Below are 21,744 nucleotides of genomic sequence, written 5' to 3'. Positions count from 1 at the left end.
CATCAGCGAGAGGGAAGTCATGCAGAAAGGGTTCTACAGTAAAGCAACTCTGGTTGGACATAAGTGTTAATCAAAAACAATCGTGAGATTGTGAAGCCAAGATCAGTTCAGGACAAACTACTAGCCCACCCAGTCGCCTCAGTTTGAATCAGTCCAGCTCCCAAATATTTTATTCTTCCTTCTTGTCCTGAACAGATAGGCTGCAGATTGTGCAGTGTGTAAGCTATGTTCATATAAATATATGAACAAAGGAAATAAATAGACAATAAATAGAAGATAAGTATGCATGAATGTCAAATTGGCCTAATATGCTTATCGTGACATGCATGACATATGCTCCAGGTATGCAGTCCTCTTGTTTGTGATATGTCTTACCAAAAAAAAATGGTTTTAAGTATTAAGTAAACTGTTTAAAGTAAACATTCGCATTGTAGCTTTTCTGGATTTTTAATGTTTCTCTTTCAACAGTACTGAGTTCTCCTTCTATCTTGAACTGCAACTGTTCACATTATCCTTCTGTTCACTGTGGGGTAATATTATATGATTTACCACAAATATATAGACTACATTGCAGAATTGCAGTAAAGCAATTTGTGACCCACCGGGTCGGGGGAGAGAAAGTTGTTCTCCGTAGGACTGCGGCTTCGAAAGGCAGGCGATCTTTCAAGTTTACCCAACAGAAAGACTTTGAAGCTGTTATATTAGAGTAAAACAAATCTGACACGATTGACATGGGCAAGTGTCATTATGTGGATTGAAGTGCTTGTATAGGGAACATTTTGCAGGGTCAGGGTGTAAGAGCAAAGGAGACAGGTGTTGCTATCGCTGTACCAATGACGGAGACCTGAATTGCACCATTGCACCCAAAGATGTGCTTCACAGCCCTCCAACCTGACAATAAATTGTACAAATTAGCAACATTGAAAGCAGTAATTCATCTTCCCTGGGTCTTGATTGTATGAGTTGCACCGGTATAGGATACCAAGTCCTAAGTGACCCCAAACAAAGGACCGACAGGTTAATCTGAAATACCTAGTCAGAAAGGAAGAGAAATCCAATAAAACCTTGAAGGCAACAATTAATTGAAACACATGGCTAAGGATGCAACTCTTCTGGGCATCATATTCTTTCAACGTTGTAAATACACAGACGCATGCATGCACGCGCACAACGCACACAGATGCACTAGACTAGCTTACTCGAGGACGACAAACCGCGTTCTGGTAACTGTTTAAAGGAAAACATACAGTTTATCAATTGCATATGAAGGTTTACTCGTATGTTAATCGCATAATTGTGATGAACGTAGCTATCCTCTCTTTCTCGCATTGGAATAAGTATTGCATCATGCGACGTGTCCTTCACCTCCCACCCTCCAACAAATTCTTGAAGCTGAGCCGTGAAAGGGGGGCATGGGAGGTGTAGTTTCTATTCAGATATTATCGCCTACTATCACGTAGTATCACTACGATGTAAAATAATTCACAGTAAATGTTATGATCTTGTTGATATGGCAAATTAAGCATATTTTTTCTCTGGACAATTTGTAGGATTTGTAAGACAAATGGCCTAACAAGTTAGCCGAGCTTATAGGCAAAAGGCACGCATTAGCCTATAGCCTCATGTAAACCATACATGCATCAATCAATTAACCTATTTATTAGCATACATAATGTAAGGCCTTTAATATTTTCTGCATTGGCGTAGACTATGATCTAAAAATAATAGGCCCTACCTGCCCGTTTACCTATTAGGTCAATGTAGAAAAGCCTGTAAAACCTGGGGATTTGTCCTCTTTAACTATAGACGGGGATAGGAATCGTGTTTTTGAAGGAAAACGATGAAGGAGCATTATAGATAGTCCGATTGACTTGGCTTCTTCTTGGAATAGCCTACACTAGTCTTGAAACCAATTCTCAGAATTCTCAACGTGTCTGTTCACAAACTAGGCTATCCTGCAAACCCGACTGGTGTTAATTAAATAATTAGTCTAGCCTGTCATGTGATGACGAGACTGTCTGAGCCCAGGCCTGAAGGTGTATACCTTTAGAAACGTTACATAACTGGTATCTCCCTTGTTTTATAGGTTGTCGGTTTTGTTTACTCTCGTAATGGAAGTTATCACATGACTAACTTCATTTCCCAGCAATCCCTCTTGCGCAAACGCAGTAAGTGTTGTCTGCCAGTGGTAAACAGACGTCAGAAGGGAGTCTTCGCCTCGAGTCAAAACAAAACATTACAAAAATGATCTACGATGAATGACTCTTTGGACACCGGCGATATCAAGAAATTGAACGGGAATTACGATTAAGAAGATTGAGAATTCAAGTCATGAGCTACGTTTGCCTTTTCGATTGTTTTGAGACGGATTTTAACTCATAAATAACAAGAGTTAGCCAGCTAAGTGGCTATCCAACTATTCCAATGTTATCTAGCTTGCTAGCATACATTTCGAGTTTGGATTGAACATACAAGAAGTGTGAGAGAAGTCATCTGAAGAAGGAATATGCATATTCATTTCTGAAACAACTCCCTACAAATTGTCTTTAAAATAGACGGACTTCTTCTTCACACAACTGTTCCACTGGTTTATGCCCGCGCGAGCATCGTGTGCTGCTGCGTCTCGAGAAACATGGCAGATGGTGACACGCGCCTGACCACAGCGTGGAGGAGCGTGCAGACTTGAACCATAATACGGATCTGTTTTCTTTTTGTAAATTCATTCAAATGCGTAAGACAAGACAAGAATGACCAGTGTGACCATCAAGAATTTGACTCCTCTCTAATTCTTGACGGACAATACTGCATCATCACATAAAACGGTACAGATTCAGGCGCATTTCTCTGGCAGCTTGATCAGGTTACATTTACTAGTTTCGCTTAAATTAAATATCTTTGCGTTTTATATCTATACTTGAACGTTTTTTTTACTTGATATGTCAGCGTAGTTGGCTACGGGGGTTTCAACAGAGGTATTTTTGTTCGGGAACGCAAGCTTTCCAGTTAAGTTAACGTATTGACAAACAGCCTTGATTAGTAGCCTACTGATCAATATTTTACTAATAGCCTGTAGTGTGTAATATTGTCAGACGGTCAGCAAAAGAAATTCACCTGGGCAATTTTGTATTTGGCAAGAGGAGGTTTTATGCGGGTGGAAACGCACGCTCGAAAGTTGTTTACAAGTGTTGATAGGGCCCATAAATCAGATAGCTCTTTTGTAATACTGACCTACTATGGTAATCCAAAGGTGTAGACTATTTCTTGATTGTCTTTTCATATTCGGTCGGTGCTGAAGTGGTTTTTTTTTTTAATAATCCGAATTTAGTAGCGTTATTAAAACAACTTGAAATTAATATAATTGGGTCTCTGAGTGGAAGCTTGGAATTGCTGATGTTATTTATTGGAGTCATTCAATTTATTAACGTGTAAAGAAATCAAATAGTCACTAGCAACAGTTGAAAAGCTATTTTTTTTAAATATCAGACTGGATTTTTTTGTATTGAGCACAGTAGGTTATGATACAACTGTATTGTAGTAAGGTAGTTGCTATCTACTACATTTTATTCACGTTAGAATCCATCGCTTGCTATACAGATGTTTTGATGGGACGGTATTTCACCTCATGTAAATTTCCTTTGTTCTTTTTTTGTAAACAAAGGCACGCCTTTCCAACCCTCCTTGGCTGTCTGTAAATCGGAAGGTTTATGATAGTTACTATTAAGAAGATTATTTTGTTCCTCTAATCCCCAATCTGAGGATTAACCGACGCTATATTGGTATATCCAGATTACTGCGACTCTTTTCTATCAGACACTCTTCTAATAGGGACTGGAGGCGATTTAGTTGAATTATTTTTAGAAATATTGAACTTGATTTAGCACAACTGCTAAAACGAATCAAGGAATCCCCACGGCGCTGTCAAAAATAGCGAAGCATAAACCTGCGTTAAACCTCTCCCCAAGACCCCCCTTACACCCAAACCACCGTGACAATTACAGTAGCCCAGTCTAGACAAATAACATTTATTGTCTGGCGTGTAGTATAAAACTTTATTTATTTAAATAAAATATCTATATTTACATGCACGTTTAAATCATTAGCACTTGAACTTGATCTCAAAGCTTTTTTAAACAAAACATCTGAACTCAATTCACATGATGGAGGAGGACAGCGTACCCCCGATTGACCCAGATTTTGAGCCACAAAGCAGACCGAGGTCGTGTACTTGGCCGTTGCCTAGACCCGACATCTCAGCTGTCAAACCAGAGGGGGCAGACGGCGCAGAGTCAGCCGCGGGAACCCCGCCCGCCGAGGAAGATAAGCATGAGCCTCAGCAAATCACATCGGAGCCCGAGAAAGTGGTCGTCACTGAGGGTGGAGTCGCAGCTGGAGTGGGTGGAGCCACTCCTAGAAAAGGGTCATCCCGGCGCAATGCCTGGGGCAATCAGTCCTATGCGGATTTGATCAGCCAGGCAATTGAAAACTCGCCTGAGAAACGTCTCACCTTGGCGCAGATATATGATTGGATGGTGAAAACAGTGCCCTACTTTAAGGACAAAGGAGACAGCAACAGTTCTGCCGGGTGGAAGGTGTGTAATGAGCATATTTCAATGAAAGTGTAATTAAATGTTTTTGTATTGTTTATAATGTAATATTTATGCAGAAATGCCTTGTCAATTCATTAACATATTGATTATAGTTGTATCAAGTGATGCTATAACTCCCATGGCTTGTTTTTGTTTTTGCTTTTAATTCTACAGAACTCTATCCGACACAACTTATCCTTGCACAATAAGTTTCTTCGAGTGCACAATGAGTCCACAGGCAAGAGTTCTTGGTGGATGCTCAACCCAGAAGGAGGAAAGACTGGCAAAGCCCCGCGGAGGCGTGCAGCCTCAATGGACAACAGCAGCAAGCTGCTCAAGAGCCGGATGCGTGCGAAGCAGACCAAGAAGCAGGCGGGAGCCGCTGGCCTGGGCGTGCCCAGCGGTAGCCTGCCAGGCGAAGGTGGCACGGGGGCAGGTGGTGCGGACAGCCCTGGCTCTTCCCAGCAGTTCCCCAAGTGGGGCGTGAACCGCAACAGCCCCTCATCCCGCGGCAGCCTGGACGACTCCGACATGTGGACGAGCTTCCGGCCGCGCACCAGCTCCAACGCCAGCACCCTGAGCGGCAAGCTGTCACCCATCGCCCCCGGCCAGGAGGAGGACGACGAGCTGCCCGAGGACAGCCTGCTGAGCAGCTACTCCACCGGCAGCCTGCCGCCCACCCTCACCGAGACCCTCATGGAGGAGCTGGATCTGATCGACGGGCTCACGCTCATGACTGGCCAGCAGGGCGGCGCCAGCCCCAGTACGGCGCCCCCAGCCCCTCCCACTCCTCTGCCCTCCGCTGCCACGCTGCTCCCCCGAGGGACGGGCTTCCCCTCCTACAACCGAATGCAGCCAGCCAAGCCTGTGCAGAGCCCCCCGCAGCCTGGCTCCCAGACCTCTGTCCAGCAGGGTCCTGGCTCCAACCACAGCCCCTCCACCTATGGCAACTCCCTGTTCAACCCGCTGCCAGGGCCCGGCTCTCACGGGGCCCACTTTGGTGCCCGCGTGCCTTCCAGCCTGGAGGCTCTGCTCACCTCTGATTCCCCTCCGCCGAGCGAGGTCATGATGACTCAGGTAGACCCGCTCATGCCCAGCCAGGGAGGGGCAGGGCTGCTGGGTCTGGGGGGGCCCATGGCGGGCGGCCAGGCCAAGCAGGCAGGCCTGATGATGGGCAAGGGCCTGGAGCAGCACCCCCCCATGGGCCTCCCGCCACAGCCTCAACTCCAGCCACAGCCACAGCCTCACCAGCAGCAGCAGCAGCAGCAGCAGCCACAGCAGCAGCAGCAGCAGCACTCCCAGATGGGTCTGAGCATGCTGCTGTCCAGCATGAGCCCGGACCCCACGCAGCTGACCGCCATGAAGAGCCAACACCACGTGCCAGGTGGGGGGCTCCTCCCTGGGGTCGGCGGCATGCCCTCCACAGGAGGTGGGAATGGGGGTCCGCAGGGCATGGGCCAGTTTGGTGGCACACCCGGCTTCTTCATGCCCTCCCAGGACCGCTTGCCCACGGACCTGGACATTGAAATGTTCACAGAGAACCTGGACTGTGATGTGGACTACATCATCAACAGTGACCTCATGGATGGAGACATTATTGACTTCAACTTTGATCCCATACTGCCAGGTGGACAGGGCTACCCAGGGCCCGCCACCACGCAGAGCTCCTCTCACAAGTGGGTCCCCAGCTAACTCTCCAGCCGCTGGAAGCAGGTAATAAGCCCTCAGCCATCTCCGTGCCAAGCTCTCATTGATCTCATGTGATTCGGTCTGCTGTAGCTACCATCTTTTATGACATGAATATCCATGCTCAGGAAGTAGTGCCGGCACTGTGAAGTGAATGCATTGACGTAATTGATGTTGCATTGTGAAATTGAAAATAAGCAGTGCCAGAGACACCTGCAGTGAAAACCTAAACAACCAAAAGTAATTCTTCCTTGATCTAGGTACTGTAATTAAATGTTACAGATTTTGTTAGATAAACTGAAGATGGAACTCATGCCCTGTGATCTGTTTGTGTTTATTCTTGCAGGACAGCCATCACCCCCTTACCACAAACACTTGGTGCATAGCTTGGATATTTTTTTTCCTCTGCATTTGCCATTGTACCTCTGATACAAAAGATAAACTGTTTTGGGCGAAGATACAAAACATGAACTAAATTTTTTTATATTTTTTTGTAGTTGCCGATCTGATATATACACATATATATATTTTTGGAAGACAGAAACAGACCTCATTGTTGTTAAGTGCCAATGTTAGCCCAAGTGGGGCCAGGGGGACGGAGGATGGCTGACGCTAAGACACAGTCAACATCAGTTTCAGCTTTGATTGGATTTCCTTCAGATTTTCCTCTCTCTTTTTTTGATAGCACACTAGCTAAGGAGCGAAGCAGAAGGACAAGACGATACGCTTGTCGTGTGGGAAAATAAGCACAACTAATAAACTACTAATCAAGTTTATTACGCATTTATTACTAATACCAAAGTAGCTTAGCATGGACACGGTACTCTTGGGTTTGGCTGCTGGACCACTGCTGTGAGGAGCCTGGCGCCGGACAAGATGCCGAGGAGAGGAGGGCAGGACCGAGAGGGGTGTCGATTGGACCTGGATACCTGGACCTGCGCACTGCCCAATGGTACAGAACGTGACCTTTTTGTTAGGTTGTCATGTCCGAGTGGAAGTGGGCCGAGGCAAAGCCGGACTGAATTCTTTTCCCCGTCATTCAGTCATGCAGTAATTCTGATCGCTTGGTTAGTATCTACAGTTTGGCTTATGTGACCACCTCTGCTCAGGAAAGGACTTGTGATTTTCTTTTCAGTTGTGCTGATGCATACAGGAGGAATCAAGGAGTGATGCTTTTTTTTGGCTTTTAATAATTATTGTGCAGTTAGTAACGTAAACAGTATGAAGAAACATGATGTGGAATTTTTATACAGGGCATTCAAAGGCAGTTTTTCTTTTCTTTCCTTTGCCAACATGTGATTAGTTGGCATAGTGTTATTACTGAAGACAGTATGCCTCTTTTGCAGAATGCAATTTGTTTGAAGTTTTTTTTTTTTTTTTTTTTTTTTTTTTGCATGCGGCAGTTTTGAGCCAGCTAAGCTTGAAACAGGCAAAAATACGACACAGAAGAATTCTTTAGTCCGGCGAAAAAGAGTTCAGAACCCAAAGTAATGGTGAATCATTTCAGCAGAGGGGAAAAGGCTTTTGGTTATGCTGTCTTTTGTAGCATGCGACACGGCAGTGTGAGAGAAATCGTGAAGGATGCAAAAATGAAATGTGATGTAATGCTAAGGTTATCAGCAACGAAGGTGTGATGACATGGCCCTGGCCATGTGACTCGGGGCCTGACCAGAGTTTATTTCTCAACCAACGCTCTTTCTTATATAATACTAACAATCTTTTTGTATTGAGTTTCAATGTCGAAGCGAGAAAATATGAGTATATGGGACTATAGTTTTAATAGCCAGCTTAGAGAAAAGCTAAAATTAAAATGCATCTTTAACAGATATGCATACTAATCAGAAAGATACTGTTAATGTGTTTTTTATTCTGCAAAAAAGTAACTTCAGAGCATTTCTAACGGTAATTTTTATGTATTCTGTTATTTTTGTAAAAGATGACAAAGCATGTAGATTTTCTATATAACCAAAGGAACACTAAGAACTGCATGTCAGTATGGGGAAGTGCAGGAGAGGTGGGACGTATTTCAGTGGAGATAAGCTTTACATAACACAAACCATTCAAACAGTAGTGTGCTCCAATCAGAGATGGGCGCTGCACGGGGAGTACCATTCTAGAATGTTCCGCTGTGTAACATCTCACTTGATCTGAGGAGTAGTTCTAAGGAAGTGGATGAACTAATTGACCCTTTACATGAATATCCTGGTGAATACTCTCTTGCCTGTACCTTTACCTGACGATGGAAGTCAATCTCATCTCAAAATATAAAAAAAAGAGACAGAACTGGTTGAACTTAACTTTGATGAATAATGCAATGATTAACTCTCAGGGTAATTTAAAAGAAGAAAAAAAAAAGAATGGTGACCGCAAAAGCTTCCAGAAAAGAAGTGTTGAGATAATCATATAGCGATTTGAAATGATCCATTTTGTGCTTTCTCTCTATCCAAAACAAAAGATTGGAAAGAGAAATAACTAGCAAGCCCCTATAAGAGCATTCAGCATGTTAATAAAATATATATATCAAAGGATAAATATATATACTATATTCCATGTTTCATTTGAGGAGGAGAGGTTCATTGGATCGTGAGTTCACTCAGATTCTAAGATGCTGTAAAACTGCCAGTGAACACTAGAGTATGCTGCTGCTGCTGATGCTGCAGAACGAAACGTACCAAGCCCAACTTTCTCATGTTCTCGTTTTTCATTCTCTTTATTTTCCATTGAATATATTATTCACTTTTTTTGTTGATGTTTTAGTGGAAAGGACACTTGTATTTAATATAGTTGTCTGGATGTTTCCTCCATCTTTAATTGAAGCAGAATAGCATTCACTTCAATGTTGATTAGATTTCTTTCAGAAAATGCAGATGTGCATTTCTTCATCATTTAACTGTAATTGTCCTAATATGTTAGATTTAAGCCCTCTTGTGTCATGGCATTGTTTTCAAATCACCGGTGCTACAATCTACTATCAGTAAGAGGGGCAGAAACCAATGGGTGCAGATTTAGATATAAAAAGGCCTTGAATCATTTATATGCAGCAAAAAAGTAAAATATTTTGAATATGTTTTTTTCTAAGAACCCTAGTGTAGGATGGAAATATAACCTTTTATTGTGTTCCCCAAGATGTCACTTAAATAGATTCTTAATAAAACTGTGAATGCAGAGAAATGTCTGGCATTTGGCTGGAGTTTGAAAGCTTTCGTCACAAATGAGAAGTGTTCCTGCAGCACAGCGTGCTGTCTTTGAGCAGCTGGTGTGAATAGCATAGCGTGGAGCCGCTCATGGGAGTGATCTTAGTTTCCATGGACGGTTTGTGACTGTGGCTCAGGGGGGTGTCTGGTCCTCGTCCCACTTCCCTCTGTTCATGCTCACATAGGTGTGATTGTGTGTGTTTGTGTGATTGTGTGATTGTGTGTGAGTCCAGTAAGCGCTGCGTAGGAGGGGTCGCGACTGTTCTGCCAACGAGAGCGAGAGCCGAGTGTTGAAGAGCGAGTGGATTTATGGAAGGACGTGTTGTGGCTGTGAGTGAGCGAGTTGGATCTGTAGAGGCCATGGTGGCCAAAGTGAGCGCATGAACAGAGATTTTCTCCCCCTTCTTGGTTGGATAGTGAAGGGGGGAAAATCTGTGAAGTGCAGTTTGATGGAGACATCTTATGGGGCCGCCCCTCCGACCTCCTGCACCAGTACCCTCCCCCTGCCTTGTCTCTGATTCATCACTATATATTTCTCCTCTCCCTCCTTTTTAAATAATACCTCTCATGATTTGTTTTGAACTTTAGTACTTTCTTATATTTTCTTAGTACTTCTTTTTCTACTACTCTTGTTCTCTTAATTATGAGTTAGTTCGATTGTACTCTCTTTTTGACTGGGTTTGATGAGACTTTTAGAGTGTGCACAGGGTTGAGTTCTCTTGGTTTTGTTTGTTTGTTTTTTATGAGGGAGGGAAGGGGTTGTCATGGGTTGTTGAGTTGTGCATAGCCAATACATGTACTTGATTACTTTTGATTGATGTTTTATTTTCCTCCTCTTGTATTTCATCCCAATCTTACTTTACATATTGTAAAGTTAGCCAGATATGACTGTGAAAACAGTCCTGGAGAATGGAATTAAACTTAATCTGTTTAACCAAATCTGTTGTTGTAAGTCTTCTAATACAAAGAGAACATAACTTTTATCATTTTGGTCCTCACAGAGATGCATTACAGAAACATGTCAAAAATAGCCATTCACTATATTGATGATTTCCTAACATACCACCAGGGGGTGTAGTCGCTCAAGAAAAAGAGTCTAGACTTGACGTGGCATAAGTCCTGCACACACTACTGATGCTTGTCTCAGTTTGCAATGTAGGGCATGTGCTGTTCAACAGAACTCCTCTCCAGAATGCAGATTTATAATTTCATCAATACAAAGAGAATATGAATTTGGATAAAAATGGAAACAATTCATGTTGTCTTGAAGTAGTAGAGGTTCTGGGTAAGATTTGTATGCACTTCATTTAGCGGAGAATATCTCAACTGTTATAGACTATTATGACCCCGTTGAACAACGTGGGATGTGTGCCAAAATCTCTACCCGGGACGAAAGTCCTGAAAATGACCACAACAGATGACACATTATCACACTACAGGTGAATGGGACTTTTTTTCCCCTTTATAGATATCTTCATACATCTCTACCAGATTAATCTTCATATTAAGAGAAATACTTTTTGTATTACACTTTGCCTAAAAAATAAAATAAAATATGCAAATGAGGCAATATCTCATTACATATGCGTACATATACCCTTGAAGCTACAGATTTTCTGAGGTGATCACAATTTTCACAGTGACCATAATTATAAGGTCTTAAAAGAGTGTAAGCATTCTGATTTGATATAAAGAAAATGGCTAAAAAACAGTCAACCTATTACATACAACTAGTGACATACATAAATTGCCAGTTATTTATTAACCTAAACTTTAAAAGCTTACATTTCCTACCTGTTCTAAATATTGCTGTCATCACGCCATCACCTCCAACTTTTTTTCTCCAACAAAAGTTTACTTGGCAGCCATAGTGACCTAAGGTCATAGCAGAGCACATAGCTGTAAAGCAAGATGACTTGTAAGATCAAGAAAAGTAAGGAAATCTACTCTTTATTCTTTGTGTTGGCATGTGTCTTCTTACGTGTCATTATCATGAGTTGTAGTTTTGTGTATTTAAATAATTATAATGCATTTGTATCAGTTTTTTATTTAATTTGGTGTGCATTGTAGCTAGCTAGCTGCCAGTGTTTTGTTTTGTTTTTTTGCAAAATGGGGAAAATGTCATCACCAGATTGTCTCAGACAATGTCTTCATGTCATGAAGTTATTCCTCACAAAGAACAGATAAGTTGGTACATACCAATTACTCATATTTGAAACCTTATTTTACAAAATTCCAAAAGATCTGGAGAAAGTAAGAGAACAACTTATGGATCGTAGCCTACACTGACACTGTCATCAGGTGACACAGATGTCTTTGTGTGCCTATTATACCACATAACAATTGTTCTGGCTCATCCGCACCTCAGGAGTGAACAGATCAATATTACCACTTCATGATATCTGCATAGCGCTGGGAGACGAGCTCACACAGTGTCTCCCAGCACTACATGTGCTGACTGGGTGCGATACAACCAGCAAAATATCAACCAAACTTGCAGCTCTGAATACTGTCCACAAACCAGACAACTCTTTTCTGGTTCTCAATGTCAACTGTCCACAGCTAACGTGCAACACAAATGGCAGAAACATTATTGGTCAAATGTCTAAAACCATCAACGGACATGGAGACATTTGACGACCTGCGCATTGTTGTGTTCGATAGTAATGCCCTTAAGATGGACTTTGAGAGGGCCGCTTGCACCTCAACTAATGCAAGAAAACATATACAAAGAGCCTATTCAACAGCAGCTTTGGGTCCAAACACCATTTACAGTCACCACCTTGATCTTAAATGCAGATGCTTATGGTTTTGTAAGAAAGGGGAGTTTATTAGTGCCTTGTAATTTCAAAACCTGAAGGTTTACCAGATCCCTGCTTGTTTGGCAAGTGTGCACACAAGAATGGGTGTCCCTGTCCGGTAGCTGGTATCCGTTGTTGCAAGTACTGCAAATGCAAGGGAGGCTATAGTTGTAAAAATCCTATCACTGAATGAGGTCTCATCATCATCCTCATACCTGGACTCTGTTGTGAAAGTTTTACCTTGCAACACAGGGAATAAACCTGTTGTTTTGTATTTTTCACTTTAACGTTCAAATGATAATAGCAAGGTTGGATATAAACTTACGCCCCCAGGCAACATTGTACCATTGCGGAATGAAAATCAATATTTTACGGATATGAAGTTATAAAAATACAAATTATCATAGGAAATCATCTAAATCACTGTTATGTACTAGTTAAAAGCTCCATAAATCTCCCCAAACATTCTCCGGTACAGTATACAGTACACACACAACCACACACACATATCCATGAGTTTGCACACTTACACCCATGCATACTCATGTATGCGCACTGATGCACACTCATGCAAGTTACCTGCACCTGACTTTCTGAAAGTTTAGTAAGCAATTTGTCTCAAAAGAGAAACACAGGGGGTAGGTAGGCCTATAGCAAATAGAGGGATCAGTCAGGCACACTCATGCACTTCACATATACAGGTGCCTCCCTACTTAGAATATTTGGTATGGCCATATGCAAGTCCGTTATGCTTCAATGTTGCCTTAGGGTTTGCAGTTTTTTGTAATTTCCTATGACACCTACATTGATATGTTATGAAAAGTTGTTGATAATACACCGGTAAATGTATAGCTGATAGTCACAGTTGATAAAAATAAAAGGTTCCTAGGGTTAACCTTTGAAATTCCATAGAAAATGATTGGGGTCATTTTTGACCCCACCTATGGAAAAGTGTGGTACTGATACAAAAAATGCAATTACTTAAAAAATATACCAATTAGATACAAATCCAAATGGCCTCATGTCAAAGACAACCTATTTGAGGAATACATGGAAGATTAAACGATAACAATTTTAAATGACCAAGATATTGCAAAAAAACAACCACTGGGGTCATTTTTGACCCCACTTATCCCGTGTGTGTATACAATTCATTTTCCATTCAATACAGCACAAAACACAATTAAAAATATCAAACCAGAATTCGTACACATACACTACATGGTCATTGTAAACATTGTGATCACCTCATAAAATCTGTACCTTCAAGAATTTATATAGATTGCCTCATTTGCATATTTTATTTTATTTTTTAGGCAAAGTGTATTGTAATACAAAAAGTATTTTTCTTAATATGAAGATTAATCTGGTAGAGATGTATGAAGATATCTATAAAGGGGAAAAAAAGTCCCATTCACCTGTAGTGTGATAATAGTGTCATCTGTTGTGGTCATTTTCAGGACTTTCGTCCCGGGTAGAGATTTTGGCACACATCCCACGTTGTTCAACGGGGTCATAATAGTCTATAACAGTTGAGATATTCTCCGCTAAATGAAGTGCATACAAATCTTACCCAGGACCTAGACTAAAGGGATGATCAGTGTTTTTTAAAGACATATTTGACATGTTCTATATTTTGCAGAAACTGATTTTAGAATAAAGTTAGAATGTTGTCTTTGTTCACAAGTTATATATTGGGGAAAAGGAAACATTTTTGTTTCCTACCTGTATCAGCTTTCAGGACAAGAATCGGTTGTGTTCCTGCCCTGGCTGCATGCATGTGTGCACCTACAGAGCCTATACAGGAATTCCTTAAAGCCTGATGTGTGGCTCTGGAGGTTAAATGTATCTATGGTGAGCGAGCAGGCTACAGTTTTACCATAGAGTGCTTTTGTGTGGCCTAAATTAAACATTAGTACGTCTTAAAAATCTACTGGGTCCAAATAATTAAGCTTTTCTTATTAATAGCACTGTACATCTATAAATCTATACATCAACCGTCACATAGAGTAGGCGTGTCGTTCATGCTTGAGGTGTTCCGTTGTTAAGGTCTGTTCAATACCAGCAAATGGGAGTCCTTATTGTCATTATAGATACAGTTTCAGGAAATGCATTGAAGAGCAGCAGTTATGCACATATAGTCAATTATTACCATCTTCCATGTAGAAATAAACACACAAACCACTGACATGATATCACATATCTTTATAGAAAAAATAAGTTTTCACATTTCCGAAGAAAAAGTTTTTTTTTTTTTTCATTTTTGAACTTACATTTGACATTTTTTTGTTTATTTTCACTGTCCATTTATTTACGTGGTAAATAATAATTGAACAACTGGGCTATAGCCATGCTTCTTCAAATCCCAGTGTCAGAGGCACTGTCCTGCAAGTTCTTTGGGCAGATGGGAGGGGCCGCAAACAAAAGGAAAAATAAGAGGCGCCACGATTGGCTACTGAATGTTGACTAGCCAATCAGCACAGCCCTGTTCCTGGGCAACGTTTCATCCTTGTTGGGGCACACAAGTGTGGTGGCAGACTGTCAGTCACCATGACTCCACAGTAGCAGCTTTTTAAGTTCAGGGGAGGGGGTGTACGTGCTCGTCCAGAGCCCATTCTGATTGGTCTCCTCTTCACTCCCACACCGCAAGAGAGCAAACACATGCACGGCGTTAGCAGAGCAATCCATAGATATTGCAGTCTCTTTACACACACACTCACGCACACACACCCAACCAAGTTAAGCGTATCAACCCTATGCAAAAAGGCACCGCACTGCACATTGTCAGGGGTGGCACACTTCTGACAGACTTGATTTTGCATGTTCACAGTTCATATGTTGTCAGACGACCACCCCGTTCGTGGTGATATGCATGTATTGGTATCTGTGCAGCTTCTCCACCCGTGGTCACACCAAACAGTGATGCCCACACACCCACACGCATGCAGGGGTCTTTCCACTGTGCTGTCTGAGATACTCAGTTTAGCGCACAGGAACCAGAATTTAGCAGCGAATAACACCCCTCCCCCAACCCCCCCGTTTCATAAAACAAAATATAACAGAACACACACACACACCCAATATCATATATACATACACATACATACACACACACACACACACACACACACACACACACACACACACACACACACACACACAATAGCTGAACAATCATAGAAACAAACGAATGCAACATAAAAAAGTTAAAAAGTACATTAAAAAACATTTTCCTACAATGTGGTAACAATGTTGATCTGTTCTTGAAACTTGTACCTTCATTAAATATCATTGTTACCTGCTCTCATTTCAAGTCTACCATCACAAAATTAACAGACCCACTTATACCATGACCTCTATCAGTGACCCATCAACCCATCAGTGACATTTGACACCAGAGAGAGAGAGACAGAGAAACACACTCAAAGCACACAAAAGACATCTGAGGGATATTTCAGAAAGGTTGATAAAAGGGTGACAAACCAGTTTGGTTGGTGCAGCGATTGACTCTATAGCACCAACCTCCAAAATGGCAAATCAATTTATGAAATATATTATTTCAGCTGTTGCTAATTCTATCAGGACGACGATGCCAATGCTTAATGTTAAACAACTGCAGTAGACTGGTGGCATGGCTAAGAGGTGGAGGGTGGGACCAAGCAGATATGAAAACTCTTTCATTCATTTGGCCATCTGATTTCTAACACATGGGTGACTTGTGGTATAAGAAAAAGGAAAACTGTTCTAGAAGGATCAGACGAGAACCAATTGAAATAGTGCTAAACCACAAGAATACTTATACTCAGCAAGTGTTCTTGCTTGGGAAACGGATCAATAAAGGGAAAGTGTATGACTTATTGCCCAAAGCTTATGGCTTATGGTTTAGACTGGACTGACACATTCTCCCCAAATATTCTCATAACAACAAAACAAAATCAGGGCAGATATGGAAATGTACTAAAAGGAAAGGAGATGTTTATACGTCTTACTGTCCTAAGGTTTCCTGTGTTCATGAAGCTCATAGGATCAAAGTGCTTTAGGGGTGTATGATGCTCATGGGAGTGATCTGTTTTGAAATGGCCAAGGGGCAACCTCTAGACCAAAAGGCAATGGACCACCCTGTGTCTGCACAAAGGCCTGAAGTACGGGCCAGCTCCCACATCCCCATCTCCACCAGCCAACCTCCAGGAGTTATTCTACAGATCAGAAAAAGTGCTACTTAAAATAAACTAAGATGGTGTGATTATGGCTGCCGTGTTCCGGAGAGTTTTGTGCTTTCTTCTCCCCGTACTTTGCCCTTCACATGAATTATTCCGCAGAGCATGTTGAACACATGCGGAGCACAAAGAAACTCTGCTGGGGGGGGGTATTCCAAGTGCGTGGTTTAGTGACTAACCTGGGTAAGTTAACTCAGAGTAAGGGGTAAACCTCCTAACAGAAGAGATGTATGGCTTCATTCTCCTTACAAAACAATGCCACCGGGCTCTTGTTGTAAGAGGTTTACCACTTACTCTGAGTTAACTTACCCAGGTTTGTCACGTACTTGGAATACCCCCCCCCTGTTCTGTTAGCTTAAAAAAAACAACAACAACAACAAATACCCTGACAAACAACACACACACACACACACACACACACACACACACACACACACACACAGAACAAAAGATAACTGTGACATCTCCCAACTAAATGATTCACATTCAATACAATAGTGAATGACCTAAACTTGAGTTCTGCATGAGATTATGATCTTCTGACCAGAATGACAGAGAGAGAATGTGATGTTGGCATGAAGTCCCCTTGTCCTTCGTCTCTCCTAAACACACTAGCCTCAGTCATTCACAAGACAATAATAATGAAAAAGAACTCATAATATTATTAATTGCACATTAATCGTTAAGGGCAAAGTCAGTGAAACGTAACGTTGAACACAAACTGAGATTGCTTTGCACCTTATGGGAGTTTTTTTTTTTTTTCACCTTTGGCAAAGCATCTTCACAGCAGTACCTCGGCACACTGGTAAACTTTGAATGATGAAAGAAAAGCAAATGAATCTGCCCCATCTCTCTCTCTGCCATCCAGCCATCCTCGTGTCAGTCCTCCAGCCCTGGGCTGCATCCGTACCATGGCGTGCGCGCGCACCGCTCCCTCCGGCCCACTCTCCTGCTCTGCAGCCCTCACTCCGCCAGCCAGGGGGGCGGGCCCCTAGTCGATCATGTACTGCGTTATGGCTCGGAGTGCGTACAGCAGCTCTGCCTGCAGCCTCGCCTCCATCACCAACAAGTTCACATGCACCTGAGGGAGGGAGAGAGAGAGAGAGAGAGAGAGAGAGAGAGAGAGAGAGAGAGAGAGAGACCGAACAAGCCATTAAGAAAGTGAGAAAGAACAAGAGTGTGACTAAAGGAGGCCGTGAGGTAAATGGCCCTTCCAAAACTGTGTGTGTGTGTGTATGTGACTCAAACGGTCCAGACAGCGTGGTGCCCTAGTGGTGGTGTGGTGGGCTGCTCAGCGCTCACCTTTTCAGCAGGCTTGCGTGGGACCCAGGGCAGAGTGCAGAGGGGCGTCTTTGTAGCGTCCGGATAACACGCGACTGCTTTGATGTAAAGCTTCAGCCCTTTCTCCAGAAGCTGATTCACTTCTCCATAGTCATAGTCATCATATCTACAGCCACAAACAGAGACCTAGCATATCAGTCTTATAGCTCAGAGTGAAGGAGGCTCATGATGGCAGATGTTAGACACAGTGCGTGTGTGTGTGTGTGTGTGTGTGTGTGTGTGTGTATGTACCTTATGCCATAGATACAGTGGATGTAATTCCAAATGGCTCAGTGCATGTGTGTGCGTGTGTGTGTGTGTGTGCGCGTGCGTGCATGTGTGTGCGCATGTGTGTGTGTGTGTGCGTGTATGTGTGTGTGTGCATGTACCTTATGCCATAGATACAGTGGATGTAATTCCAAATGGCTCTTTGGAGGTCTGGACCGTGTGGGGAGGGGAGTGCTGCCACACTCCGGAAGCGATCATCCAGCAGGTGGCCGATGTCCGAGTAGAGGCGATTGACCAGGGAGAAGCCGTGATCTTCCCACGAGTAGTCCTGCATGAGCACACAGCAGTATCAATCAAAACCTGTTCAGCTCTGTTGTGCTTCCACACAAACACATCAGCACACACACACAGGGATGGACAAAAATACATCAAAATGGATTTTAAAATGAAATCTCAAAATACCCTCATTTTAAGTGTATCAAAATAAACTACAAAATACAGTAGCCACACCATGTATCAAAATAAAATACTATAATTTTGTATTTTGAAAATACTAAAAATAGCATGAAATCACTTTGCAAACCTTCCATATCTGTCCATTCAATCTACTCCTTCACCAGTACACTGACTCTGTTGATGAAGTGGACAGTGTTTACGAGCAACAGCTTTTCTCTGCTATGAGACATGCCATAAACCTACCAACAAGTCAACAGATCAACTATGCTGACTAGCCTGTTACATCTCATAGCCTTAATACTGTATCAGAGATGCATTCAAAAGTCACAACTGAACTTGTCTCTACTTTATACCACTTGACAAGTCTCTGACATTGTCAATGTTTGCCCAGATTGCTTGATATTGCACTGTGTAACACTGTTGATCAGGAAGGATCATGACCCTTTTAGTTGTTTTTAACTAACTGGGTGAGTACCATGTAAGCGCTAAATGATGTTATATTGATGCCAAGGGGCATATTTATACATGGCAAGGCAATACATGGCGATACATGAGGCATCTTTTCATGGGGCAACCACATAACCAGTTCCATGCATTCCAATTGGATGATTAGATTTCTCAAGAAACTTGGTTGATGTGAAGGGGACTTCACATTACACGCGGCAGGCGCTTCGCTCGAATGATGTCCCAAAGATTGTTGTTGTGCTTGCCGCCGCGCTCAGCACAAAATACCTTATGATTGATGATATGATTTACAGTACGCTGTGGGCAAAGTTTAACATGGTTCAACTTTGACCGCTGCACGCACAAAAGCGGCAAAGCAGGCAGACCAGTTCTTGCGTGAGCAAGCTATGAAAATAATGGGCTTCATAGCGCAGCACTGCCATTTGAGTGTGCAATGTGAACCCTACTTGTGAGTGAGTGTATTGTAGCAACCTACACTCATCTTGCACTGGATCATCTTGCTGGGTCTCAAGATTCTGATCACAACAACTCTGACTGGTGCTGACTTAGTAATTTGCCTAGAGGCTACATTCATTGTTTTGCACTTTTATGATGTCATCACATTACCAAAAGTATTGGTTTTTACCAAAAAAGTATTGGTTTTACCAAAACTATTTGGCAGTATTTTTAAATCACAAAAACACACACCTATAAAGTATTCTGATATAAAATATGAAACCATTTTTCATCAACCCAATAAAATACAAATGTAAAGTATTATTCTGTATTTCAAATGCATGCATCATAAATACTGCCCATCCCTGTGCGCACACACTGCCCACACACAAAGCATGCAGCCCAACACCCACCCTTACATAAACTGTGATTTGAATACCAAGGTTTTGGCAGCTGAGCAAGTGGAAATTCAATATCTAGTTGTATATCTAGCTGAGCATGCCAGACGTCCCTATGCGCAGACAATACCATCTGACTCTGACAAAACCATCTGGCTTATTTTTTCATATCATAAGTTTGAAATGTTTGAAAAGGCCACACAAAAAAAAAGACTAGACAAAACTAAGCAATTCAAAAACTAAAATGGTGATCCCCATCTGTTTATGCTGGTGCGTGTTTTATCAACGTTGGCTAAGGGTAGGCCAATCTATGACCTTTCAACAACCCTCCTGCCAGGTTCACCTGTATTAGTAGCAACACATGGTCACACAGAGGTGAGAGCTTCCTCACTTGTTATTCTGTAGAACCTGAGAGGGACAGGACCCCAACGCAGAATGAGGCCCGAGTGTCCAGGCCTCCCAACTGGACGGCACAACAGCCGACTCTGGGACATGATGTACAACTGGGCCCTTCAACCTGTGGCCATGTACCTGTATGTGTGTGTGGGGCGGGTTGGTGGAGCGCTGGTCTCACCTGCACCCGCAGCACTTGTAAGTGCTCCTCGTCTTTCCGGGCAAACTCCTGGTACCCGAAGTCCGGGTCGGTGACGAAACGAGAGGGGTCTGCGGAGCACTCCATCTCCTCTTCGTCGTCCACGTCTAAGGGACGATGGGGCGATAGGGACACGGAGAAAGATGAGAAAGGAGGAAATAGCAAGGCAGGCGGCTGTCATTGCATGGATGACCTTTACGTCTAGACCAATCAGGTTGTGTCATGGACAGGGCCATAAATTAACATGTGACAAGCAGTTGTGTGGCAATGTCAAACTTCATGACTCCTCCTGTCTGTTGGTTTTGGATTACTAATGCAGCAGTATGTGTGTGACTGAGTTAGTGTGTGTGTGTGTGACTGAGTTAGTGTGAGTGTGTGTGACTGAGTTAGTGTGAGTGTGTGTGTGTGTGTGTGTGTGTGTGTACCTGTGTTCAGGAGTGTTTGCGAGCACAGCAGCCGATCTCCTCTCCGCTCTTTCTCCTCCTGGGATTTCTGGATTCTCTCACGGAGAAAAGCTACATCACAGCTGGAGTCCAAAGACTGTAGGGAGAACAGAAGCAAGAACACTAAATATACAGCCTGCAGTCCAGAAACAACACAGTCCACGGAACAGCACAGGGACGTCCTACACTCTCACTGCAAACATGTCCTACCCGTCGCCGCGGTATCCGCTCTGAAGGCACGCTGGGTGTCAGGGGCACGGTGGTGTTGCCGTTGGCGGCGTCGCCGTTGGCGGCGTCGCTCAGGAAATAGCCGGGCGGCGTGCCGTGGTGGATTCTGGGAGTGGGGACGGGCTCGGTGTCTGTGCCGCAGCCGAAGACGAAGCTACAGAGGGAGTGGCAGTGAGCCAGCAGCACCACGGCCTGCACCAGCTCTGCCAGAGACCAGCACTGCTCACCACTCTTTAGCAAGGCCTGCACCACACACACACACAGTGAGTGGTCATCATTTCTACGTCGTCATTTTCAGATGATTGTGGATTCTCAGTCCACAATAAAAGCAGCAAAACCTAAGGCAATGTTCCAGAAGCTCAAAAACGCTGGTATAGTGCAGATGAGAGGTGAAAACTACACAAAAATGTTTAGGATTCCAACAAGAAGGGAACAGTGTGGATGTAGTCTGGCGGTAAATACTGCCTGCATGAGTCATGTTGGGGTGTGGATAGCATACCTGGATGTGTGAGCGCGAGGTGAGCCAGGGCTGGTGGGCCAGCACCCTGTTGATGTGGTCCAGGTGGCGCAGGCGTGCGGGGGCAGCCTCCAGACCCTGCAGCCACAGACGCTCGCCGCCCGCCCGCAGGAACTGGGCCGTGTGCAGGGACACCAGGTAACTGCAGTGGTGCCGCGCTGCCGCCTGGCACACACAC

The 21,744-nt window shown here is 43.2% G+C and overlaps 2 protein-coding genes across 2 annotated transcripts in view; one reads left to right on the top strand and one right to left on the bottom strand.

Moving 5' to 3' along the window:
* Positions 1-2,165: 2,165 nt before the first annotated feature.
* Positions 2,166-10,405, top strand: foxo4 (forkhead box O4). Its single transcript, XM_048231232.1, has 3 exons — positions 2,166-4,589; positions 4,761-6,299; positions 6,619-10,405. Exons 1-2 carry the CDS (start codon positions 4,155-4,157, stop codon positions 6,276-6,278), a joined length of 1,953 nt encoding a protein of 650 aa, XP_048087189.1. The 5' UTR covers positions 2,166-4,154; the 3' UTR covers positions 6,279-6,299; positions 6,619-10,405.
* A 4,052-nt stretch (positions 10,406-14,457) lies between these two features.
* sesn4 (sestrin 4) overlaps positions 14,458-21,744 on the bottom strand; it is an 18,184-nt gene continuing 10,897 nt past the window's right edge. The window contains exons 3-9 of the mRNA XM_048231651.1: positions 21,549-21,731; positions 21,032-21,292; positions 20,804-20,918; positions 20,361-20,485; positions 18,194-18,360; positions 17,787-17,931; positions 14,458-17,565 (exon numbers count right to left, since the gene is read on the bottom strand). Of these exons, the coding sequence (XP_048087608.1) occupies positions 17,476-17,565; positions 17,787-17,931; positions 18,194-18,360; positions 20,361-20,485; positions 20,804-20,918; positions 21,032-21,292; positions 21,549-21,731 (1,086 nt within the window). The 3' untranslated portion in view covers positions 14,458-17,475. The remainder of the gene's footprint in view (positions 17,566-17,786; positions 17,932-18,193; positions 18,361-20,360; positions 20,486-20,803; positions 20,919-21,031; positions 21,293-21,548; positions 21,732-21,744) is intronic.

This window comes from Alosa alosa, chromosome 21 (assembly GCF_017589495.1).
Source record: "Alosa alosa isolate M-15738 ecotype Scorff River chromosome 21, AALO_Geno_1.1, whole genome shotgun sequence".
Classification (NCBI taxonomy): Eukaryota; Metazoa; Chordata; class Actinopteri; order Clupeiformes; family Clupeidae; genus Alosa; species Alosa alosa.
This window is presented reverse-complemented; position numbering and strand designations above follow the sequence as displayed.

Bases quoted from the DNA above. Each gene is read 5' to 3' on its own strand.
- foxo4 (XM_048231232.1), top strand. From the start codon at position 4,155: ATGATGGAGGAGGACAGCGTACCCCCGATTGACCCAGATTTTGAGCCA. The intron at 4,590-4,760 runs GTGTGTAATGAG...TTAATTCTACAG, and splicing joins ACAGTTCTGCCGGGTGGAAG to AACTCTATCCGACACAACTT.